Genomic DNA, 24234 nt, shown 5'->3' with positions numbered 1-24234 from the left:
GAAAAGTTGATGATTGTTTTATTTTTCCTTTAACAGAAAAAAAAGGCATGCACAGTTTGCTTCACCGTTTCAAGATACAACATATTTTGTCTAACTGGAGTTTTTTGCCCTTAACAAAAGTAAATACCAGTAATTCTTCTTACTTCCTTCGACTTCTTCTTTTCGTGGATTTCCTGTTGAGGAGAAAGAAGGAAAAAAAATCACTCTATTAGCTTTGCTCTCGTTTCCAAGAAACGCTGTTAATTAAGTCTTAGTGAGTGAGAGTGATGATTGCTGTTTGCCATACAAAGAAAGCAACTGTTGTCACTTCTAACGCTATGCTGCCACCTTGTGGGCAAGAGATGAACAGGCACTTTTATGAAGGTTGGCTCAGGCCAGTGGTAAGAAGAGGTCTTTGACCTGAAATGTTGCATAGGCACAAGATTAAAATTGTTTGTGTTTGCTAGTTGAAATACTGACTGCCCGGTGGAAAAATGACACTTTCCACATAAAGATTGGTTCCCTATAAACTTTACTATCAGTCTCCCATCCATTTAGGCTGGATTTTTCCCAGAAAAAACAAGAAGAGGCGCTGTTTTCCCAGGTTATTATCCCTAGGTAATACAGGAACAACTGGAATAACTGAAAAGTCTACACTGTAAAAAAGAAAAAGAAAAAAAAATGCCCCGCTAATGTATGAGGCACAAAAGGTAAAGAGGAAGAGTGCTAGAAACCAAGAAAAACAAGAGTGAAGAAACAGGCATGTTTTGATGGAGCGCTCCGGTGTTGTTCCAGCCCACTCTCGCTTCCCCCAGGCCTACGCATTTAATCTCTAGACTTGCCATTCTCCGTCCATCCACAAGATTCCCTCAGACTCTCACATAGGTCCCAGTCACCTGACTACAACATCTACTTGTTCAGCTCTAACTCACATCGTAACCCACAGTGTTTATTCTATCTCCACTTTTCTGCTGAGCAGATTGTCAGTGATCTGTACAGATCTGTACCTGCCTGCCTGCACCGTGAACCCTTCCTGTTTACCTGTGGATTCTTTGCTCCCTCTGTTCAGACTTGCTGCCTCTGCTTGTAAGTATGCAAATCACTGAACTGTTCCTGTCTGCCCGGTTGTCTGCGTTTTCAGTCCCTTCCCGTGTTGTTGCGCCGAAAGCCCGCCCGACACCTCATTATCCTGCTACTCACATTTTCATTCAATTATTCCTCCCACAGATCTGTTCCGCACTCAGCCTCCGACCTCTCTGCTCCTGCGTTCTGTCACTGTTTCTTCAGTATGCCTGGGAAACAGACAGGACGGGACATTACTTGTAGTTAGAAGTTGCATGATTGCCATGAAAAAGACAAAGCAAACAGCAGGAGCTAATACAGGTTCAGAAGAATTCTGTATTCTGGTGTGAAGCACTGACATGAGACACAAATTCCCACTAAGGACAGCGTGGTATTAATACCTGATTTATAATTGGCATATTTTGTTATGTAGCCTGTCATGTTGTGTCATGTCCCACTGACTAGCATTATGCCATGTTGCAACATGTTGAATAAGATGTCAGTGTGTGTTACATCACATCAGATGCTGATGCCTTGCTTCCTGTTTCTTCATGTAATATAAGTGCCTGGCTGGAGAGTTTCAGGTGACTGAAAACATCCGTTTATCCCTCTGGACCATGTCAACACAGGATAAATAAACTCCCACGGGCTGTTGATCGCGAAGGTCAAAACATGCTCTGTCAGCTCAAGTCACGTCACACTGAGGAGTACCTCTGACCTTTCAGTGTCGGAGTCCATCGATGTGATCGTCGTCACGCGCTGATCTGAACGCCGCTGTTGCTCCCTCTGTCCTCGGTCTCCATCGCCAACGTCCTGATCGATCAGGGAACAAGGTGTCGCTTCTGAACATCCGCCGATGCTGGTGCTGTGTAACACTGTGACGTCACTCATGTGCCGATTAACTGATCGATGGACGGAAGGACCCCTGCAGAGAAGAGATACGCAGGTGAAGAAGTCAGGAGGCCACATGTGTGTGTGTGTGTGTGTGTTTGTGTGTGAATGTGCGTGTGTATACCAGGCGCAGGTCGACAAAGAGTCAGTCGGACCTCAGGTGGTGAAGACTTGAACAGCTTCAGCACCTTCTACAGAAAGAAGAAAGAATTTTTAACAGGCCTGTATGAGAACAATCAAACTCTTAATATCACTGATGCAGTATGTGTATACTTTAGGCTTCGGCTGATGTTAGATAGTATCGAATATCGCAATATTTGCCGTCATACGCAATATTTTTCACGATCTAACAGCTGTGTGATTCTTGACCTGAGAGGAACCAGGGTCACTGCAATTACATTTTTACATTTTTGTTTATTAAAGTGTTACCTCTCACCTGCCTAGGCCTCTCGAGTTTACAGGGAAGGGAGCCGGAGACAGACTAGCTGCTCCTGATATCATCGGCTGTTCTGCTTTGTTCACACTAAAGCTCGTTCTTATGAAAATACATTTTAATAGAAGTGTTCTATGTCTTTCTGCTAAGAAGTGAACAACATATCAACTTCCCGGTCCTTTATTTATTCATACTACTAATCAAAACTACAAATAAATAAAAACATTTTTTTAAACCTGAAACACGAAAAAAGAAATTAGTAATGAGTAACTATAGCTGTCCGACAAACGTAGTGGAGTAGCTGAGAAGTGGCTGGTCTTGGAGCAGATCATTAAAACACACCATTTTAATGCCAAGTAATCACAAAAAAGCTTAAAAGAGGAAAACTTAATTTTAAAATCTGCACATACTGGATAGGACAGCTCCTTGATTGACTGGCCGTTGATGGCTAACAGGACGTCTCCTTCCTGGATCCTGCCACTCTGCTGGGCCGGCTGGCCATCGAAAAGCTGCTTTATCCGGACCAGGCTGCCAAAGTCCCGAATGGGCGGATCCAGCTCGCACATTACGAAGCTGAAGCCCAGGCCGTTGGCGCTTTTTGTCAGCGTCACTTCCTGGGTGTTTTCTAAAGAGGGTTTTTAAGGTGAGAGGCAGAGATGGGGAAAAGATGGGGTGAAACATGATGTTTGGAGGTAAGGAGATTAAATCAGTTAGAAAAAGGAGGTAGTTGGGAGAGGGGGAGGGAAGGGGGAGAAAAAGAAAACGCTGATTATTTTTTTTTTGTTGAGTAAATTCATAAGAAAATGTTGATTTTTAATTAGATTAGTGTCGTACAGATTTAAACTTAAAATGAAGAATGAATTAAAAGAAAAATAAAAGCAGAACAGATATTTGATGTCCAGTCTTTGACCTCTTCACTCTCCGCAAGGACGACACAAAACTGGGATTTGACAATTAGACTTGGAACCTACAGGTGAATGCTGTGGTGGCAGATGGCAGCTAAAGGTGCGTAAATGTCATGTTAGCGTAGCAGCAGACTAGCTGTCTGCCTGAACTAGCTGAGTGGCTTTGCTTCGGTGTAATGCAAGAAGGACATATACATTTATTTAACGTACAATTTTTATTGTGCATTTAGCAACTTTCATTCATCTAAAGTCAACGGTCAGGCATTTGGGTATTTGCTTTCTTGCTGAAAGTAAGAAACTCTCTCATATCTCTCTGATAATATAAGGCTAAAGCCAGCAGCTAGTTAGCATACAGACAGCTAGCCTGGCTTTGTCCAAAGGTAGAAAAATCTGCCCACCTGTAAAACATGTAAAACTACAACTCTGCAATCATTTTTACACAGAATCCCGTATGAATTAAATAAATCCATGGGATACATAATGTCTTAATAAGGGGATTTTAGAGGTGTTGGGAGGTGGATTTTGTTACTTTTGGACAGTCTTGCCTTGCCTTTTTCCTTGTTTCCTGTCTTTGTGCTAGCCAAGCTAACTGGCTCCTGGTGTGTAGCCTTTTATTTAAAAGTCAAACATGAGAGTGGTATTGATCTCTCAACTGTCACTCTCAACAACAAAATGAACAAACTTATTTCCCACGTCAAACTATGTCAAACTATTCCTTTTGAGCAATACCTGGTTAGGTTTCGGCACAATAACTGGTTTAGGTCAGGGATGGATCTCGTTTTGGGCTAAAATTATGACTCTCCCAAGACCTTTCAATGTTCTGGGGTAACCATGTGGCCGCTACCTGCATTCCCCCCCCCCATGCAATCATTACACACACAACACAAACTATCATTTAAAAAGGTTAAGTTGTTAGATATCTGATTACAACACCTTTTCATCTCAAAAGATGCCAGCACAGGAAATCAGGGCTCGTTATGTTAAAAAATAAAAAATTCACAGTCAAGATAAAGAAATCATTACTTGCATGTCCTCTTCAGCCTTCTGTAGACATGATGAAAGACAGCAGTAAAATCAATTATAACACCATTCTGATCAATTAAAAATTCAATTCAGTTATATTATTCAGTAGTAGAACATCTTCAAACATAAAGGTACAGCAAATGAGCAAGAATACAAGTCTGTACAGAAATGGGAAGGACCCTCCTTCACATTTCCTTCTCAAGGATCATATATCAGGAGCCAATTTGGCCTCGAATGACTTGTGTTTATAGCCACCAAGTTGATAACCTCTAATTTGGATAAAACTGACTCTGTATTGTGTTTAAACATGTGATCTGCAGGCCTGTGTTAGGGGAAAGCGGAGAGATGTGTGACGACAGTTATAAAAAGACAGGCCAAAGGATAAGGGAAGTCAGAGGGATAAGAGGGGGAAGGTCAGGGTCAGTAAGGAAGATCAGGATGAAGAGAAGGAAGTGTGTAAAGGTTCACCTTGAAGCAGCCAGACTAGTGGTGGGCTATTAAAGCATACAACAGCTTAGGGCTGACAGGTTCTCTCATGTGGGTTCTTCCTCAGTAGTGTGAGGGGCTGTGACTTTACGTTCTGTCTCTCTAAGCGAGATGCACATCCATCTATCGGCAAAATGTTCTCCATTATGGGATTTCCCAAGTACACAAATGCTCTCTGCAACTATTTCTGAGCAGCTTAAAAAAACAGATCCTGGGCATTCTTATTTTGTTGTGGGCACGGCAATGTGTTTTTAGTTTAAAGTCCATTGGTCTGAAACTAAGATGAGCTCTCCTACCGTCATTGACAAAGCTGTAGTCCCTGGAGCTCACAGAATTCGTTGTTGGAGTAGTAATGATAGTCGGGCAGCTGTTGTTCCTTTGCGGGCTGGTAGCTCGATCGAGGCTCTGGTTCGATACACTGCTGCTGGTGTCTCCACTGAGGGCTACCCGTGGTGGATTCACTGACTCCCTCTCCACCACCAAGGTTACCACCTAAAGGAAGAAAGACGAGGACAAGACAAGACGTTGAGGGAACATGACAGTGGAAGGGTATGGCTGGGAAGAATGGAACTAGATAGTTGCGTCAGACTTGTAGAAAATCAATTTGCTTGGTGAAGTAAAAAAAAAAACATAACAAGAGTAAGGGCCGCTAGCTGCCTGCTGCTCTGTGAGGCAGTAGTGGATCATAGAGCTAAATGCTAACACCAGCATGCTAACATGCTCCCAATGACAGTACTACTATGGTATGGTAGCAGGTATAATGTTTACCATCGGACATTTCAAACGTTCCCCCTGCTAAAGAACAATGTTTAGCCCCAGGCTAAGAAAAGCTTCACACTTGCACAATTCTGGCAGATTCCCAACTGGGCTAACCCCGACTTTAGCCAAGGGCTTGCTTGTCCTGCTCCAGAGCTGAGTAAGCCTGGAGTTTGCAAGTTTATCTTTGGAAAAATGACTAAACACAGAGCTCAAGTACCGGTGTGAAATGGGGCTTAAGTAAACAGATTGATCACACATCATTCTAGAACGTAGACATTAGTCACATTTTACCAGGCTTTTAATCCAGTGCTGGTAGAAATGCAGTGTGCATGGTACGGCCCTAGGTTATAAGGTTAACACAGGTTAATGATGTGTGCGTGAAAAGGGGATAAGTCGTCCCAGGGTCAACTGAAATGTGAAAAGCCCTCTTTAATGTGTTAGCATGTAACAGTGCTAAACTCAAGATACAGCTGAAAACAGTATTTATAAAATAAAACTTTTCACTTATCAAAATAAATATTATTTTTCCATCAGGGTACAGGAATGTCTACCAAAGTTTGCAATGCAATGTTTCCAATAGTTGCTTTTACTCAAAACCACAAAAATCAGCCTCATGGTGAAATTCATGGCATCATTAAATCACTTACTACTCCATATATGATGCACTACATAGTGACTACGCCATTTTGTAGTGCTGTCCGAATGTCTAGTAGTGGACTCAAAGTATCCAACAATGCATCGCGAAAAGTAGTGTACAGCCAATTGTCACGAACCAAGCAATATTTACCACAATGCATTGCGCTGCGCACTAACGCATAGATGTAGAGAGGGAGCTGAGGTTTTTTTTGGGCGATTTCACGTTTCAACTGCGCGACGGCAGCAACAGTCCAAAAGTGCATTTTTCTTTCTGCCGATGAGCTCCCTATATAGTCCACTATGTTGGAGCAGGGAATGAGTGGGTTATTTCCGACACAGCCTGTGACAACCCATTCATTAGTTTTTGAGATATTTCAGTCCTGACCAAAATGGTGGACCAACCGACCAACAAAGGACAGGCTGACATTGTCGTCCCTGATAGCATGTCCAAAACATCTTATCATCAGCAGCATACAGTATGTAGGTAATCATTCTTTCTCATTACATGCTCTCTGATGGACCTCTCACACTGACATAATACAACATTAGTCACACGTTGTCTTTTACCTGCCCAGTTTTACTCAGACACCCCACTGCTTGATGGTAGGTGAAGCCCTGGAAGCTAATCCCATCCACCTCCAGCACTCTGTCACCTGTAAGAGAGGCGAACATGTAAATTACAATTCACTCACTTATATTTTCCTCCTCCGTTTGTTTCAGTTATTTACATTCCTACATGAGATCCTCGAGTTGGTTTCTGTTTCTGTCTTGTGATATTGTTCTTTGTCTCCTGAATGCAGCAACTACATGCCAAAATGCACACACCAACTTCTCCAGCCTTAATAAGTGTTGAATTTCAGTGACACGGTGTTAAACGGAGTGTTGTTTGTCCACTCGGAGAGCTGTTATGGCTCCAGGGAAGATGTTCAAAAATAAATCTAAAGTGTTAAATGGAATTATTTGCAGTTTGCTATTATTTAGTGTAGCTTTTAAAAAAACAAAGACTTAAAATAACATAGCATAACGTGTATCCTAAACGGATTTTCTTCTTTTAATGTTGCCATGTACAATTTCAGATGAATGCAATGTGTTCTATGATTGTCTTTATTGCTACTGTATGCCTGTTATTTTTCTATTGTTTTCTTTGATCCCGAAGAGCAACAGAGGCTTTGAATAAACTTGTAGCTCTCCATCAGAATAACACATTTTTAAAAGTCGGATATACATTAATCCTTGGGGCTGTCTCACTATCAAACTCATAATGTGCTAAAGGACACAGATGTGAACTGCTGGGGACTTCCTTGCAGCGCTGTGGTGAGTCTGCAGCCAATCTGCACAACTACCTACAATTTTTCATTGTGAAAAATCAATAAAAGTCCGCATTGGGAGGATTCAAGTGACTGTAAACAGATCAAACACAAGTTCATAAGGCCTTGGCATCGTTAGACGTGATATTTAGCTGTAATACCTGCTATTAAACGTCCGTCTCTCTCAGCAGCTCCTCCTGGAACAAGGCTTCTTATGTAGATTCTTCCGTTAGGAACGTTAGTGTTGACACCACCCTGAATAATTAATGACAGAAACTCATTCAGAACACATCTGTGATAAACTGATGGGTAGGCGGGAATGCCAATATTTTGTGAACAGACATCTTCCCAAATGTTTTATAATGGTCAGGATGGAGTAATAAAATAAAATATTTTGGATAGGTTGTTAAATAGAGTCATATTTATATCGGTGTGGGACAAAAGTGACTGAATGATGGCAGATTGTTATTAAAGGAGACATATTATACATATTATTTTTTTTACCCCTGGCTCTTTAAGACCCCGCCTCCTGAATACCCATTCTTCTCTGATTGGTCAGGTCACACCTGAGCCAGCACTGCTAACAACACGGAGCAGCTGTGCTGAATCAAATCTTCCGTGCCAAACTAGCCACTAGGTAGATATCATGAAAATGTGTGACATGGTTACGGAGTGTGATGTCACAAAATTGAGGAATTGAAGGCAGGATTACTGACAAGGCATTTCAGGAGCAGTGTTTTGGAGAGGGAGGGGCTCCTATTGCTGTTGACTCTGGCCTTTCCAACTACTAGACCTTTTACATATTTAAAACACTGAAGAAGTGAAATTGAAAAAGCACAATAGGTCTCCTTTAAAACACTTCTTTGAGACTTCTAAGTACTGTATCATGGGCAACCGGACTTGTTTCAGTTTCTTGAAAAGCTGCCTACGATACAGCACTTAAAGCAGCAAATACTATGTCACTCAATGGGCGATAACATTTACTAACACAACATTATGTAAGACAACCACTGTACTGTTTTTTTGCCTTCTTTTTGACACAATTTTACATAATGTCAAGTCCAGTGATTCTAAGTATAGTCAAATAACATTTAAGCCTGGGGTGAGTTCTGCCATTTACATTTACAGCTCTTACAAAATGTTACATATACTCACGGAGATGCTGATGCCCAGACTTCCTGATATCTTCCTGAGCTCTACAGTAATCTCCTTGGGCCTCACACAGATTAGAGGAGGAGACAGAGAGCAGCCATCCTGCAAAACAAGAAAGACAACACTCATGTCAGTCTGAGTGAGTTACTGAGTATAAATGTGGCGATAGATATCATTACTCATAATAATAAAAATAGAGCAAAAAAAAAACAAAAAACAAACAAACAGACAAATCATCACATTACCTGTGCACTGAAGATGCGTACTTCTCGGGGGACGTTAAGCCTGTTGCCGGTCTTCGGCGTCATCATGACCGACATGATCTCATCCAAACCATTGTCTACAGATCGTCCGTCTGCCATCAGCGTGGACTGGGAGTCGTAATTCCTCATTACAGGAGGAGAGCGCACACTGATGGGACTAAGGTGGACTGTGGAGAAAAACAACAATCAGTATATCAGTTAAACATCAAAAATACTAAAGTACAAAATGTAGCCAAGTATTCTTCACTGAAGGTGTTAATTGAATAGTTCTCTTGCCAAGAGTGTGATCCAACCCATGCCTGTACAGTAAAGTTAAAGGCTAAGAGCTGAGCTCTGGGGTAATGGAAGACAATTGGAGTGTTGCACTCCGTTGTACAAACTCAAATTGACAGACCTAGATGTGTGCAGAATGAAAAAACAGAGGTGGAGTGAAAAGTTCAAACTCTTGCTCCCTTCTAACCTCTGCACAGCTGACCAAACCCTGATGTGAATTGGGTTTGAATGTTGTATTGTCGTATTGTCAGAGGAAGTTACAGAAATGGATGGACACAGAGCCCACAATCTGACATCGGAAAGATGTGGGGGAAGAGTTTTAAACATTAGCTAACAGTAGCCACATCTATTCAAACATCCAATGAGCACTTCTGACAGAGTATACTAACCCCTTGGAGAAGTGAGAGCCATTTAGCTTTGTTTGGTACAAAGGCTGAAGTACGGGGGTACAAGCTAGGGTTACACACGAGGGGGATCAATCTTCTTGTCACATCCTCAGCAAAAATGCTATGAAGTGTAATTACATATATCTGAAAATGACAGATGGTAAGAATAAAACTTTATTTTTGTCCAGATGGCTAAGCTACAGTACATTATACTGACTGAGATATAATATAAAAAAGAAATGGCAGAAAGAGAGAACACTTCTCAGTTGGACTCTAACATGTTTAACACCAGAGTTTGAACTTTATACTCTGTGATGAGAAGGCGAGGAGGGAATGTGTTCATGCCCTTGAGAAAGAGATGAATCAACCTAAACCGACATTTTGCCCGCAGACAAACAAGTGGGGCGTTGACACAAAGATACACTAATATTTCTGACACATTATTTCATATAACAATACAGAGCAAAACAGTCCATCCAGGAACACGTGCTCAAACCATAGTGGAGGCAATTTGGAGTACAATAAACAGTATGGAAGGGACAAGTCTCATTTTTACATGTAAGTTAAAAGAACAGGTGCATTAGTAGCACACAAACAATGGGAAAGGGAAGGGTCACAGGCACAGTATTATTCCGCACATCATACACTCTACAAACACAGACACACACACACACACACACACCGACAAACACAGTGCACCTTTTGGCTGCGAGATAATTAGCTGCACCTCCTCAGGGCTGCTCTGCATGACCTCCGCTGCCTCACTGAAGGTGACGCCCTCCAGGCTGATGTGGTTCAGAGAGATCAGACGACCACCTGCAGGCAAAGGTCACAGTGAAATGGTGCTGGCGTCCAATATCAGTGGAGAGCCAAGAACTCGCCACCACCTCTGAACCCACGTGTGACTCCAAAGGCCTGTGATGGAACCCCTCCCACACCCTCTCTGTCCTCTTTATCCTGCTACATATTCTTTGAATCTATTTTGTTCAAATGCTGGATGAATTCAAAAGAAAAAAACACCCATCTCTATATAATCTGACATTAATGCACCAAAATGAGGTGTCCACTGGTTGAAAAACACATTGAGAGCAATTTAACAGAACACATTAGTGGTGATTTCAGGAAAACAACATTTAAAAACAAAACTGATAAAGGCAAAGTATGATTTCCAAATGTGAAAGCTAAGTTAAGCCACATCTGCAATACGCTGCACACAGTGTTACTAAGGGTAAAGCAAGAAAAATCCACATGATTCTCTACCTGGTCGGATGCGTCCATCCTTAGCGGCGGGTCCGCCAGGCACAATGGAGGCGACAAAGATGCCCAAATCATAATGTCCCACAGTGTCCTCTCCCACTATCACCATACCTGCACGAACACAAATCACAGATGCATCGAGAAAATACTTTTCTGTAAGATTATCCAACGCCTCACATACTGTCCTCACATGATCTTAAACATTTATTTTGGTAAAATCCTTATAATTTGCATTAATTAATACCTTATAAGGCCCTTCAAAGTGCTTATAAGATGCCTATTAACATTTCGATGTGCTAAAAAGACCATATACTTGTTAACAGACTCAAAAACACGTAGCAGCATGAGTGTGCATGCACTGGAAATTAAAATGAAGGAAATAGTAGCAGCAATTGTAGAAAGGGATCCTAAGCATATTGTAGATGGTAGATTAGTGAACATGTTAAATGAAAAAGAGCAATCTAAAAAGCAGTAAGATAAAATAAAATCATAAATCTCTCTGTTGATGCTGTGTGTTCAAGTGTGATCAGCTTACCAAGGCCAAGCTTCGGGTCTTTCTTCAAAGAAACACATAAAACTTCTCTCTCTGACACTGACCCTATTTTTGTTGGGCTTTCTGTAAAACACAAGAAAGGAAAAAATGATACACATTAATGTATTTACAAAGTAAACTTATCGGATGAAGCCATCAACCAATACAAGGCATCCTTCGCGCATATTCAATCCAAGTCACACTGTGGTAAAGCAATGACTATTTTCAAAGTGCATCGTCCCTAAACTAATTTGCAACACTGAATAATATAAGAAACTAAAGAAAAATGGACAATTTGTGGCGGCAAAACCTCAAATGACATCATCTCTGTTTTGTGATTATATGATTGAGCTGCTGAGGTACAACATCTCTCACACGCAGGACATCAGGTAGGAATAATGGGCAGAATACACTTGCTTATACCTCTGGTTGCTGGGGAGCCAGAAGGCGCTTCTGATCCGCTCCGCTGAGAGCAGGATGGGGAACGCATACCAGTGCTGCTGCGCTGACTGTTGGAGCAGGTACTGCAGAGGAAACACAGACAAAACAAAGTGATAACAGAGGGACTGACTGATATTACACAATCTTGTCCTCTGAGAACAGGAAGTGCTTTTTCTGCTGGAGTGGCTTGTTTGGGAAAAAGCAGAAGAAGAAGTGGTGAAATTACAGTGAGCTAGCCTTGGAGGATAGACTTAAGCTCAAGAAGAAAAAGTTACTGCATATCGTTTCAGAATTATTTCAAGAACTTTTCACAAAAAGACCATTTGCTGTTGTTTGAATGTGTGGGAAGAGGGAATATGTATATAAAAGAGAACTGCTAGATGACTAAGTACCTCTGCTCATTGAGGATCTGGTTCCGCTGTTTAATGCGGGCTTCGATTCTGGCTGTAACATCATCGCACAGCTTGGTCATGGACTCTTCCTGAGGTGTGGTCAGACCGCTGTCGTCCTGTGGTGTCTCTGAACAGGAGACGGACTTGAGCCGGCTGCTCTGAGCCCGACACACTGCAGCATACTGAACGATGTTCTCCTCTGGAGGTAAACAGGGGAAGAAGAGGTGGAAACAGACAGCAAGAGTGGTCCGGAGATGAGCTCTGCATCTCAAAAGTTGACTTCATCAATAGTTGTCGTGCAGTAACTGACCTGAGACCAGGCTTTGGGTGAGCTGGCGAGAGTTCATCTCATTGTTGAACTTGTGTTGGGCTGAGCAGAGGTCACACAGATATTTGGCTATCTTGGATCTCTCTGTGATGAAGGTGTACTTCTTCTTGCTGCCCCGACACTCTACTATAAATTTATGCCTCTGCAGGAACATGGAGGGACGTTTATTAGGCACAGAAAAATACGAAATTTCATTACAGACAACACTTTTAATTTGGCAGCGATTTGATTTGAATCAAACCTAGTTAAAGGGATGATATGATAAAACTACTCCCACTCACACTCGAGGAGATCGTTGCTGTCTCCCTCCAGTACAAACTCTGACTAGTGGATCGGCAGCCATTTTTAACATCGTAGACGATGACTCCTTTGGCACAAACCCCGAGGAGGATCTCTCCCTCTAGAGGCTTTTTCTCACGCGTCACGCGGTGGAACAACACGCCGTATTCAGGCAGCTGCTGACACAACTACAGCCACAAATAGAGAGTGGTGACTACAGTATATATCATATGAAACTACTAGTAATTGTACAGCTGTAGCACACCAACTGGACTTGAATCTTCAAATAAAAGCATTCATTATCGTATTCGACTGCTTTGCTACCTTGAGGAACTCGAGCTCCGATTCATTGGCGAGCATCTGAGCGTTGTTGGTGTGAAGTCGAAGCAGCTCCCCCTGAATGTAAGGCAAGGCACGTTTCTCCATCACGCTCTTGGAGACATACTGGTCAGGGCGGTAGTAGTTCCTACCGTACACCTAAGCACAACGGATAAAAAAAACATGTATGTATTTTAATTAATGCACTAGAGACTTAGTTATGTACACCAAGACATTTTTAAAAGGTACAAAATGAAACATTTGGAAGGAGAAACATAATTCAGTCTTAAGAAAAAAAAACAAATACAATACAGCACAAAACATGTCTTCATGTTATGTAGACTTCCAGGAAAAATACACCAGTAGCATACAACGCATATCACGAAACTTAGACCACTGATTTGTATGTAAATCTGCAACCCCCAACCTGAACCACTGTCCTATTCCCATAGTATTAAAATGTGCCACCTCCTCTGAAAAGAAGGGATCTTTTATCACATACACTCCTTAGATTCTGTAGACGTCTTCATCCTGGCTACTGTGCCTACGATGTGTAATGTGTGCTACAGGCATTGATCAAATGACACGCCGATGTGTGCTGAACTTTGACGAAAAAGCTGGATTCACATTAGATAGAAGCCACCATTTGTCTCCGCCATGTTCTCATTGCTTCCATACTATTTCAAATACCATTGCTATGACGCATAATTGACGATTTCAATGTGACACCTTTCAATCAGTTTTAAGCGGGGTGAATTTGATCTTAGATGCTGATGCCTTTGACTTCACATGTTTTGTTAAGATGTATGTTGCACAACCTCAGGCATGCAGTCTCCACACTCCGTCTGCAGGGCCAGAGCTCCCAGGTAGAGAGCCGTTTCCTCATGGCAGGACAGTCTGTCCTCTAAAAGGTCTCTCCTGAGCTGGAGGTAATACTGGTGTCGGGTCTGTTTGTGCCTGATAGAGAAGACAGCAGACAATTCAAAGATTCTACTCGACTTTAGGGGACACATTTTTTAACTGATGTATTTTGGTAAATACATAAGACAGGGGAATACTCACAAAAGAAGGGAAATGTCATTGACAAAGAATTTGACCCTGAAGAAAAGGACAAAGGTGGTTGTAGGCACTTTCTTCCAGCTATCTGGAGCAACTTTGGAAATCTTGGTGTCATTGTCCACAAAGAAGAACTCATTATCTGATGAGAGGAATGGACACAGAGCAAATGTGAGTTAACATGAATGACGGATGACTTCTAACCTACATACACCACACAAAGTCCTATAAAACAGTTGTGGTCACAGGCGACTGACCTTGTGTCTCGGTTGTGAGACCATTTTCTTGCTTTTCGCTGTTAGTTTTTGAGTTTTGACTTAAGTCTTACTTAGATATTGTGCTCCCACAAACAAAAAAATCAAACCTCAGCTCTCTAGGAAAAGGACCACATGCTGCATTTCCAAACTCTTGGTGTGTATACGAGTTTATACCGGGTTCTAAATAACATCAAACAATTATATCACCGCAGTGACCCCAGCTGTTCATTTACTTATTCACTGATCCCTCCTACTGACAGTGTCAACCTAATCTTCCTTCTCTCCGATTACCACGCACTATCTCATTATTTTCTTAAACCTCTTTACCGTCGATATAAGCAAGGCCAAAGTAGAAATGTTCCATCAGGTTGGAGTGAGCCACGATCATGTCAAAGACGTCTCCTCCTCTGGACTTCACCTCACACTTGACCAGGATGTTCTGACCATTTGGCATCACCACACTCAGCTCTCTCTGAGTGGTTGCAGATTTCCCCTTCTTTGACTGTAAGAGAGCAAAAAGAGCTTTAGGGATTGAATTAGATAAAAAAAACTGACGGGAGCGACCTTTTCAACTTTTGCTGGGAGGTTGTGCAGAGTCCAAGGAGGACAGTAACAAACTACATTTACTGCAGCACTGTACTTAAAGCAGCTACAAAGAACTTTTGTTCGGTGGTTAAAAACGGTATGAGCACCACTGCCTCGTGTGACAGAGATCTTGAACTGGCTAATGTGTTCAACTGCTTTGAATGCTGGAGAAAGAAAGATGCTGAATATTTTTAACACTATTTTCTTTAAAAACAGCTGTTTGAAGGATGCATATCATATGCATATGAGGTAATGTATCATTTTTAGGCTATGTAAGATTGATAACTGTAATATGACGATGATGAAACATCAATAGTCATCAACAAATATCACACTCCAGTTTTTTATTCAGCAAATGTATTTAATAAATTCAGATTAATCATATAATATAATCACAAAAGAATAAATGATGATCTGTTTTTCAGGTAATGCTGACATTTGCAGGGGAAATTCACAAGCTACCCAGCAGTATATAGAGTCATTAAAATTAGCCCTATTTATACCATCTGCCGCATTAAAGTGCTATAACCATAACTATGATCCAATAATATACAATACATTATTCTGAAAAGGGTCATTTTTACTTTTATTCATCTCAGTATATTTGTACACAGAATATTACGATGTTAATACTGTGTGTAGTGTAAAACTGTTTTACTTTTACTAAAGTATAATATCTACCTTTTCCACCACTTTTGTAACATATACTTCAAAAGGTGAAAAAGTTATTTTACAAATTAGAATATATACACAGAACAAGGCAAAGAGTTCCCAAGACAGCAAATGACAAATGACTCTTGCAATACTACGTTTGATATGATGTTGTTCTGTGTTCCACCTTTTGTGACACACATGAACAGTGAACACAGAATAGTTTGAAGTAAACAAAACTCGCCTCTTGAAGTTTGGGCTACAAGACCAAGTGTGTCCTTTCGCGCTACTGTAAATATCGCCAAACTCCAAACACAATGACAAGATTGTGCGTCTTTTTTTAAGAACTCACCACGATGGATCCAGGCAGCTCCAAGACAACCAGCGGCTCATCTGACATCTTAATAAACTCAGGACCCATGTCCTGCAACGGAATACAAGGCGAAGGGAGATACATTGTCTGCTCATCCATCACAAGATGTTATAATTGTAGTATTCTATTATTTTCCATTCCATTCTATAACATGATGTAACAATGTGGCTCACTTTCGCTTTCTTGTCATTCAGGCTCATTGTGGAATCGAACCGCGTGATGGATCTCGAGTTGGCGTTTCGCCCGCCATCCATGTAGGGACTGCAGGGGTTGCGGTTCAGCTGCTGCCAGCTGCTGTAGTTCTCTGTGTGTCGAGGTCCCGAGGGAATCCTGCGAAAAATGAGTTTTCCATTTTCAGTCTGACAGGCACTGGAATCTGTCACTCATGACGTGACACATCGCACATTTCATGCCAGAATCCTCCTCTGGGGGTTCTGTCTTTTTACTTTCCCTAATCGACGGTTTGATTTTAGCAACTTGTCGAACTTTGCTTGAACGTGGTTAATTTTAAAGGAAAAAAAATATGTTTTTACTGCGTCCTCTTACTCAGATTCAAAACGGTAAATGGGATCATGACGATGTATTATGTACTAAAATAGCTCTGTAATAAGGTGTGTAATATGTGTTTGGCCACACACTTCTTACCCAGCAGGCTCGCATGGATAAGATGCCCCGGAGAATGTTCTGGAAATCTTCTTCTTTAGCGCCCACGGTGAGGTACTAAATGAGCTTCCTGAAAAAAAAAAGATTTGTGATACTTATGTTCACATGCAGAGTTACAGCTTTCACATTTGACATGATAAAATATCTAAAAGCAATAGTTTAACATTTTGGAAAATGCATTTATTTTCTTTCTTGCTAAGAGTTAGATGAGAATATAAATACCACGCTCATGTTTGTACAGTAAATATGATGTTATTTCAAACAGCTAGTTAGCTTAGCTTGACATTAAGGTTTAAAGCAGGGGGAAACAGCTAGCCGAGCTCTGTCCAAAGGTGATGAAATGAACATGGCTCACTATAAAATACTTTCATGTCATTTTTTGTTAAAAAACTAAAAAATTAGTTGATGGAAGTTGGATTTTGCTAACGTTAGCAATGAACAGAGCCAGGTAAGATGTTTCCCCTGCTTAGTGTGAAGCTAACTGGCTCATGTTCACCACACAGAAGTAGTAGCTATATGGAGCTAGCTTGCAGCCAGTTAGCCACCATTTTTCCAAAGTGCTATTTATGAACTGATTAAACAAATAAGACATAACGTATTAATCAGTGAATTAACTTGCAGGTGGAGGTAGCCTAGATAACTCTGACCAGAGCCCAACTACCTGTTTCTCTTTGCTTTCACTCCTGGCTCTGTCCATAACTGAAAAGAAGAACTAAAAACACTCACCAGCAGCTGTAAGTCTCACTCATTTATACATTTACTTTATTCTGTGGACGTAAAAAATCTGATAAAAAGTCTGTCTCTGTGAGCAGTGCTAATTTTCTCTCCTTTAAGGAGTTAGGCTAGCTATTTCCTCCTAGCTTCCTGTTTTTTTGCTTAACTGAGTTAACTAGCTGGTGGTAGCTTCATTTTTAGTGTACAGGCATGAGAGTGGTATCAGTCTTTTCATCTGAATCCCAGCAAGAAAGCAAATAAACTGTCTTCCAGAAATATCAAGCATCTGCTTTGAAGTCCAACTGGAATAAAATGTTCATTTCTCCCTTTTGGTTTTTAAAAAAATGAGAACAAGGCAAATGGATTACATAGCAAATGTGAATGTGGTAGCAGACAAAAAAACATTCTATTTCGACTGAAAATCTGTGGAAAACTAACAAAAGGGCTCAGTTTCTTACTGTGTAATCTGTCCCTGACCATTTGACTGCGGTCTGTTAGCTGGGATCCATTTTCAGCCATGGACACATGGTCAACCTGCAAAGACATCACTGTCCAGCTCAAGGAAGCAAGCAGAAAGTCGGTGCTATCAGTAAACTCAAAAACTAAAGGAACTAAACCGCTCAAAACCAAAACACAACATCACCTAACCAGCTGACACTAAACCAATCCAGCACTCACTGAGTTTCTGTAGACGTCTTCTACCAGTTGCCTGATGAGCCGTTCAGCAGGAGGCAGCAATGAGACCTTGTGGTGAAGCTCGCAGGCATCCAGCACTGTCAGCAGGTCGGTCCGCCTGACCAGCATGTCCTCGCACATGCTCAGCAGTAAACCCTCCAGCTCCGCACTCAGGTGGACTGGCTGGAAGGAATACAGGTGACAGCCAAGTGAAAGATGTACAAGTACCAATAACAATGACTGAATGAATGGGTTTGAGCAAGCAATAGAAGAGGGAGGAAAGTACCTGGTTTTGAGGTAGATGATAGTCAACACACCAGTAAAAAGTCATCCCCAGCGAGTACACAACCATCTGAGGACAGAGGAAGAGGGAATTGATTCAGACATTAATTTCTGCGACCCCTTTTTATTTATTTATTTAGCGGTCTTGGCCAGGCCCAGGTGTAGCCTTTTTTTGATAAATGTCATTGCAAAGTCTGAGTTTTCCCAACCTTTTCGGCTGCAGTTCTGGTGGAGGCATTGTGACCCTGCTGGACCTCAGGAGCTGTGAAAGAGGCCACGTCTTCATGTCGGGCACAGCTCTTGAATGCCAGACTCCCATTGGCTGACAGTAGCACCGAGCCTGGGCTTAGCACACTGCACATGTTACCTGAACCTGAACAGAGAGCACCAGGGAGAGCACATTGTTAATATTAATTTATGCTCTTGAATGCTGCCTGAGAAAGTGCCCTGTACCCAGACAACAGGTGAAAATGGAGGAAATGAGAACTGATAAGGTGTAACCTTTTTTAGGAATGTCCAGTAAGGCCTCAGTGGTTGCAAGAAGCAGACACCAGACTTCATCCTCTTCCAGTGGTGAACCCCGGGCCTCCAGTACTTCTGCCAGGGTCACGAATGTACCCATCCTGCTGGGAGAGGGAGTCTCATATTGTTGATAGTGAGATTTCCACATCTTTTTTTACTTTATAAAGCAGGTCTAGATACTATATGAGTACTGTGACAGTATCAAAATGCCTGTTCTATAGAGAATTGAACACAGCCCAAGATCTAAAAATGGGCCTTCAAACAATCCGTGAGTGATGAAACATCCGTTACATTCAAGTACTTGCCAAAAGAGTTCACACAGTGGTTATTTAGCTTCCCTACGATGGTGCAATGGTAGTGGTGTGTGCAATGATTAGTTCGCCAGAGCTGAAAAGAGGAGCAACCATAGAGACAGCATATATTCGGGCTACAGCAAAACAGATGTATGGTGATGTATGGTATGCCTATAGCATCATAAGCATGTCAACAGTCCATTGTGTAATTATTCTCACTGACCACACAAAGTACCACACTGTCAGTTTAAACCATGAAAACATTCAGAAAGACGCACAAGATAAAAAAAAACAAAAAACCTGAATGTTATTATTATTTAGTTAGTATATTATGGGAACTTTAAAGCCACAACATTATATAGTGTTGAATTGTACATGGGAAAAAGGCTATGTGCTCCTGTAAATCGAGACAACAAGCTCATCCAGAAAAGAGACACTAGTTGGAATACATACATAGACTATATTTAATCTAACACTCTGCAATCGCTCCAGACAGATGTCCGTATTGATATATACAGGGGTTTTAAACATGAAATAATAATCATTTCAATAATTATTTCAGTTACTGGCACAAAGGTCTTGTGTAAATTAAAACATTTAGTTTTTCTAATCAACAATAGCCTTCCTGATGAGTGGGAATAACACTGTTGTACATTATAATATTATAAGAATTACACATTGCAGGAGGAGTTCTGGCATTAGGAGGGTAAGTGTCATTTCTTCAGGGGAGTAGGTCAGACGCAGTGCACATTAAGAGATCAGAGGTCAGTGTTTGAGACAGACAAGCTCAGGGTTTAGTGGCATTAGATCTAATTGGAAACAAACCCAACACTTATGTTAATTGCTTTTATACTCTTCCTGTAACAATAATCTCTACTGACAAAATCTAATTTCATATAAAAAAAATAAAACCATGCAGAACAGCTTCAATCACTATCCAGTTGCACAAGCTGCAATTTTAGTTTTCAAAGGTTGGGGAAAAGAAAACACAATACATTGGGATGTCACTCCATGTTTTTTGTTATCGTTACTTATTTTCTTCACATTTATTATATTCCGTGCGGAGTCACTACAGTTGAATTTGGTGTTGAGCAGTTTTAAAGCACTTATGTGGCTTACGTTGAAGGATGTTGTCATTAGTATACGGGATGTTTCAGGTGAAACCAAGTGATGTAATTGATGTGCATTCTATATCATTAATTCTCTGAAGAAAACTGTGTATTTACTACTTTCTATTCTACTGTACTTCTATTCTATCTTCCATTAACTGTTTTAATTAAAAGCAATTATTGGGTGCACCTCCGTTTTCATGTTGGTGCAAATTAATGGAAAAATTAGGCGTACCAATGCAACAAGTGTCAAAATTAAGTCTGGCCCTGATTGATAATATACAGATAACACTATGGGGACCCATTGATTTGACATAATAAATATATAAATGACGTTCCACTCACAGCCTGAAAACTAAAGTTAAATGGGACATCACAGCTTTTCTGTTAACAAAACATGGGTTTGTCCCAACATCATATTACAGGTAAATGCTTTATATGCTGATTTTGAAGCAGCAGTAAACACTAGTAACCAAAAAAGTACACAATTTGTGCTTCTCACACGTTTGTCTTCTTCAGTTAAGACAAATAAAAAGACCATTCTGAAATGTTTCTGCAGTGGTGCTAATTTGTTCGTACAAACAACCCCAAGAAGCATCTTATTATAATCATCTTATCCCTGCTCATAGAGGGTGAAAGGAGGAAGACAGAAGAACGTTATTGGTCTTCATCATTTTCCTCCTTGATGACATTACTTCTTTAATTGACTTTAATCGATTTTAATTGAATTTACCACTTTAACTGCTGCTGGCATTTCTACTCTACACTGTATAGAGACACCTGTTTGCATCCATTTAACTCTGTGACCTCTCAGCATTAGAACCCTGAAAGAAAGCAGACATGCTGTGACATGTCAGGTGACGTGATAGATTGCCAAGTCACAGAGGCTACCCCTTAATCAGGTTATGTGTACTGTGGTTTGATTCAACCAACAAAACCTGGGGTTCGGGTGTCGACATGTTGGCTGAAAAAGGGTCTTACTGGGCAGACATTTTGACTTTATAGTAGGAAAAGCTCATGCGTTACTAATAACATTAACGATGGCTTCGGTAGGCTGCGACAGTGAAACTAGGCAAAACTATGACCCTGAAACTGAAGTAGCTAAATGGAACTCAGCCATTGTTAATGTATTAGTTACACTTGTGACTTTCCTACTGCGATACGTTAAAATGTCTTCGATGAAAACGGTATAAAAGTAGCACCAAAGCATAACAGTTAAAAGCCACAAATGAAAAGTTAAACATTAAAATGAGAAAAATTGATTGAAGAACTGTGTTTTAAGAGCATAAAATGTAGTGTTGTCATCACACTGGATAATAAAAAATACACTGTATTATGAGCATTTGAGTGTTATTGACCAGGTTTGGCAAGTTTTTTTTTCCACTGGGTTGTTTATCCAGAGCTTACAGTCTCCTTCTCATTAACATTCTGCTTCTAACTCTTTATGAGCTTCAGTAAATGGTTTAAAACGAACGTAGGCACCTTTAGCCTCACTGACGTCCATATCTTCTGTACGTTTGATCCCAGGCGGATTTTGTGTTGCTACAGCAGCAGCACATTAAAGTGCCTAATGATCCCGCCAGCACTCACAGGTGGTGTAATAAATGACATTCAGACTAAAACATTACAACTTGACATCTTGTGTAGCCTACCTTATTTCATCCGGTTTCTGAGGAGAGTCTTCTTAAGTTCCTTCAGGCATCCACCACTCTGAATCTAATCCTTTCTCTCATGCATCCCCAGCTGCCGTTCCACCCACCTCTCCCTCGTCCGTGTGTCGCCCACCCTCATTTCCTCATGACGGATCAATTGTCTCCGCAGGAAGGACGCATCAGCTCCATAGCACAATTTGCTCTCCGCTCGCAACTAATGACGTGCTGTTTCTGCGTTTTCCTTCATTTTCACCTATTTTTAGACGAGGGAACATAAGAACATAATTGGATTTGCAGGGCAAGCGAGCGGCAGATGGGGCAGCAAAGGACCAATCCATTGTAGGGCGCGGCACTGTGTTAATCTGATGTTTCAACCACAAGTGACACATTAATTGTCCCACTTTCTATCAGTTTATTAGATAATGGATGCTAAAGGCTTATACATTGTGTCCTTCCACCTGGATTGGTGCTACAAAAAGAGTGCTACAACTTTTATCCAGTGAGACGTGAGGAAGTAGGAAGTAGAAATACTCCAAAGCCCTCAATGTAAATTGTAACATACAAGTGCCATAAGAAATATCAAATATAATAAGTGTGACTGAAAAAAAAAAAATACAACAGTGAATAAAGTAAGTAGACCAGATGTAACATGTAACATCTTTTAGGTCATGTAAATGAGTATAACTAAGTCCTATAACTGATGCGAAATAAAAAAAAAAAACACTAAATAATAAGCACAAAAAAGCGACATCCAATAGAATAAAATACAATTCAGTGGCTTTTTCTTGTCCTCATATTCGCGTTGAAGAATATGCTTACCCGCCACATCATTCACAGAAGCCCTGTAACTGAGTAAAAGGATTTATGTCTCCATCCTTGACCATCAAAGGAATAATTAACACACTGACCTGTGGAAGACAGTTCAAGGTGATGCCTGCGTGTGACTGCCTGACTCGAACATAAGCTTTCTTAAGGGTTAAATTCCACACCTGTGATAATGGCTAAACATGCCAACTGTAGTAACTGAGTGCAGCACTCTCAAAAATGTAATCAGAATTTTTTTTTTTGCAGTAAATTGCTGCATTTGAAAAACAATACAATGCATTTAAAAAAGTTTTTTTAATTAATGTAAAATTTTAATCTGAAAAGAAACAAATTAATGTTCTGGAGCAAGTTATAGTATGAAATAGTAGAGTACTTGAGTTACATCCTGTTTTAAACCCAAATCTTCACTGTAGCAGCTAAGCTAAGAGTGTTAGAGTGCACCCTGTCTGAAGTTGGTGTATGAGCTTGACTGCGTGTAAATAACATTTTTTTAAATCAATTTGAGATCTTGGGGCTTCTGTAGACTAGGATTAGGCTACTCAAGATACTCATTAATCGGCCAGCAGAAGGCCACTGCAGAGAGAATTATTTCAGTTCAGTTGTTGATGACAACTATTTCTGTGATTGACACTGACAGTTGGCACGATGAAAATACTTTGGATCTAATGTTGTTTACTGCTTTATCAACACTGTTGTTGCGGCTGGCATTGTAGTGCAAACATGTTGCTAGCCTACACTCAGTGTCCAGTGTATTAGGTAAACATATAACCTCATAAAGTCGAATACAAAAGCCCTGCAATAAATTCTACCCTCATTAAGTGTATATGTTATACAATATTTGTTTTAATATAACTAGATGGCTGTTTTTAGTGAGGTGCTATAGTCCACCTCATTTATAGCAACAATGGTAGCCTAGACTAGACGCCACTCAGTTTAACGCAAAATGATTAAATAGCACTTCTACCTGCAGCCTCCAAAATGCAAATGAAGTTGAATTATTTCTCACACTTTTCTGAAAATGTCCCAAGGGAGATTAAACATTATAACCATCATGAAGGTCAAAATATATTGCATAAATTGTTGTTCCACATTTTGTTGTAGGTAGCTAAGCTAGCTATATCTTAGCAAGCCTTATAATATGGCCCCTGAGTGTCTACCAAATAAGACTAGACACTCCAATTTTGCAGTTAAATTTTGAATTCAAACGTTAAAATAAGTTGTATGCTACATTGGCCAGCCTATAACTAATTGAAATGATGTATTTACAAAATGTTAATGTCCATTTTTATTTTACATTTAGCTACAACAGGAAATAGAAAAAAAAACTTTGCTAACTTAAATGCTATGTCAGTTGCAAACGGGTTTATGTAACCTTTTTTTGTATTTCTGTTTATATTATGTTTGTAGTGTATGTATTTATAAGCATTCCCTGAAAATACACCACTAAATATGCGTAAAATTCCAGTACCTTGCGT

The 24234-nt window shown here is 40.6% G+C and overlaps 1 protein-coding gene across 4 annotated transcripts; it reads right to left on the bottom strand.

Moving 5' to 3' along the window:
- Positions 1-24026, bottom strand: frmpd2 (FERM and PDZ domain containing 2). Of its 4 annotated transcripts, XM_030399271.1 has the most exons (31): positions 23724-24026; positions 21935-22187; positions 18860-18984; positions 18568-18731; positions 18363-18428; positions 18080-18259; positions 17860-17935; positions 16670-16757; positions 16198-16354; positions 16004-16075; positions 14743-14917; positions 14165-14300; positions 13921-14059; positions 13109-13261; positions 12787-12972; positions 12488-12647; positions 12178-12376; positions 11768-11868; positions 11348-11428; positions 10816-10923; positions 10255-10371; positions 8879-9063; positions 8637-8735; positions 7643-7736; positions 6742-6827; positions 5076-5271; positions 2776-2990; positions 2057-2123; positions 1760-1966; positions 1180-1271; positions 1-173 (listed from the first exon to the last, which is right to left on the bottom strand). In XM_030399271.1, exons 3-29 carry the CDS (start codon positions 18978-18980, stop codon positions 1929-1931), a joined length of 3459 nt encoding a protein of 1152 aa, XP_030255131.1. In that variant the 5' UTR covers positions 18981-18984; positions 21935-22187; positions 23724-24026; the 3' UTR covers positions 1-173; positions 1180-1271; positions 1760-1928. The 4 variants fall into 4 exon arrangements, with proteins under 4 accessions (XP_030255131.1, XP_030255129.1, XP_030255132.1 ...); XM_030399269.1 differs by lacking the exon at positions 23724-24026 and having other exon boundaries at positions 21935-22535; XM_030399272.1 differs by lacking the exon at positions 23724-24026 and having other exon boundaries at positions 18860-18981; positions 21935-22535.
- Between the last annotated feature and the right edge of the window lie 208 nt (positions 24027-24234).

The sequence above is a fragment of the Sparus aurata genome, chromosome 20 (assembly GCF_900880675.1).
Source record: "Sparus aurata chromosome 20, fSpaAur1.1, whole genome shotgun sequence".
NCBI lineage: Eukaryota > Metazoa > Chordata > Actinopteri > Spariformes > Sparidae > Sparus > Sparus aurata.
The sequence above is the reverse complement of the archived record's forward strand: the minus strand, read 5'-3'. Positions and strand labels throughout refer to the sequence as shown.

What these genes read in the sequence shown, in the direction of transcription:
- frmpd2 (XM_030399271.1), bottom strand. Translation starts at nt 18,980, where the DNA reads ATGGGTACATTCGTGACCCTGGCAGAAGTACTGGAGGCCCGGGGTTCA. An exon ending in CGGAGCTCGAGTTCCTCAAG is followed by an intron (nt 12,973 to 13,108) that starts GTAGCAAAGCAG and finishes TTGTGGCTGTAG; the next exon opens with TTGTGTCAGCAGCTGCCTGA. An exon ending in CAGATCCTCAATGAGCAGAG is followed by an intron (nt 11,869 to 12,177) that starts GTACTTAGTCAT and finishes TTTCCTCTGCAG; the next exon opens with TACCTGCTCCAACAGTCAGC.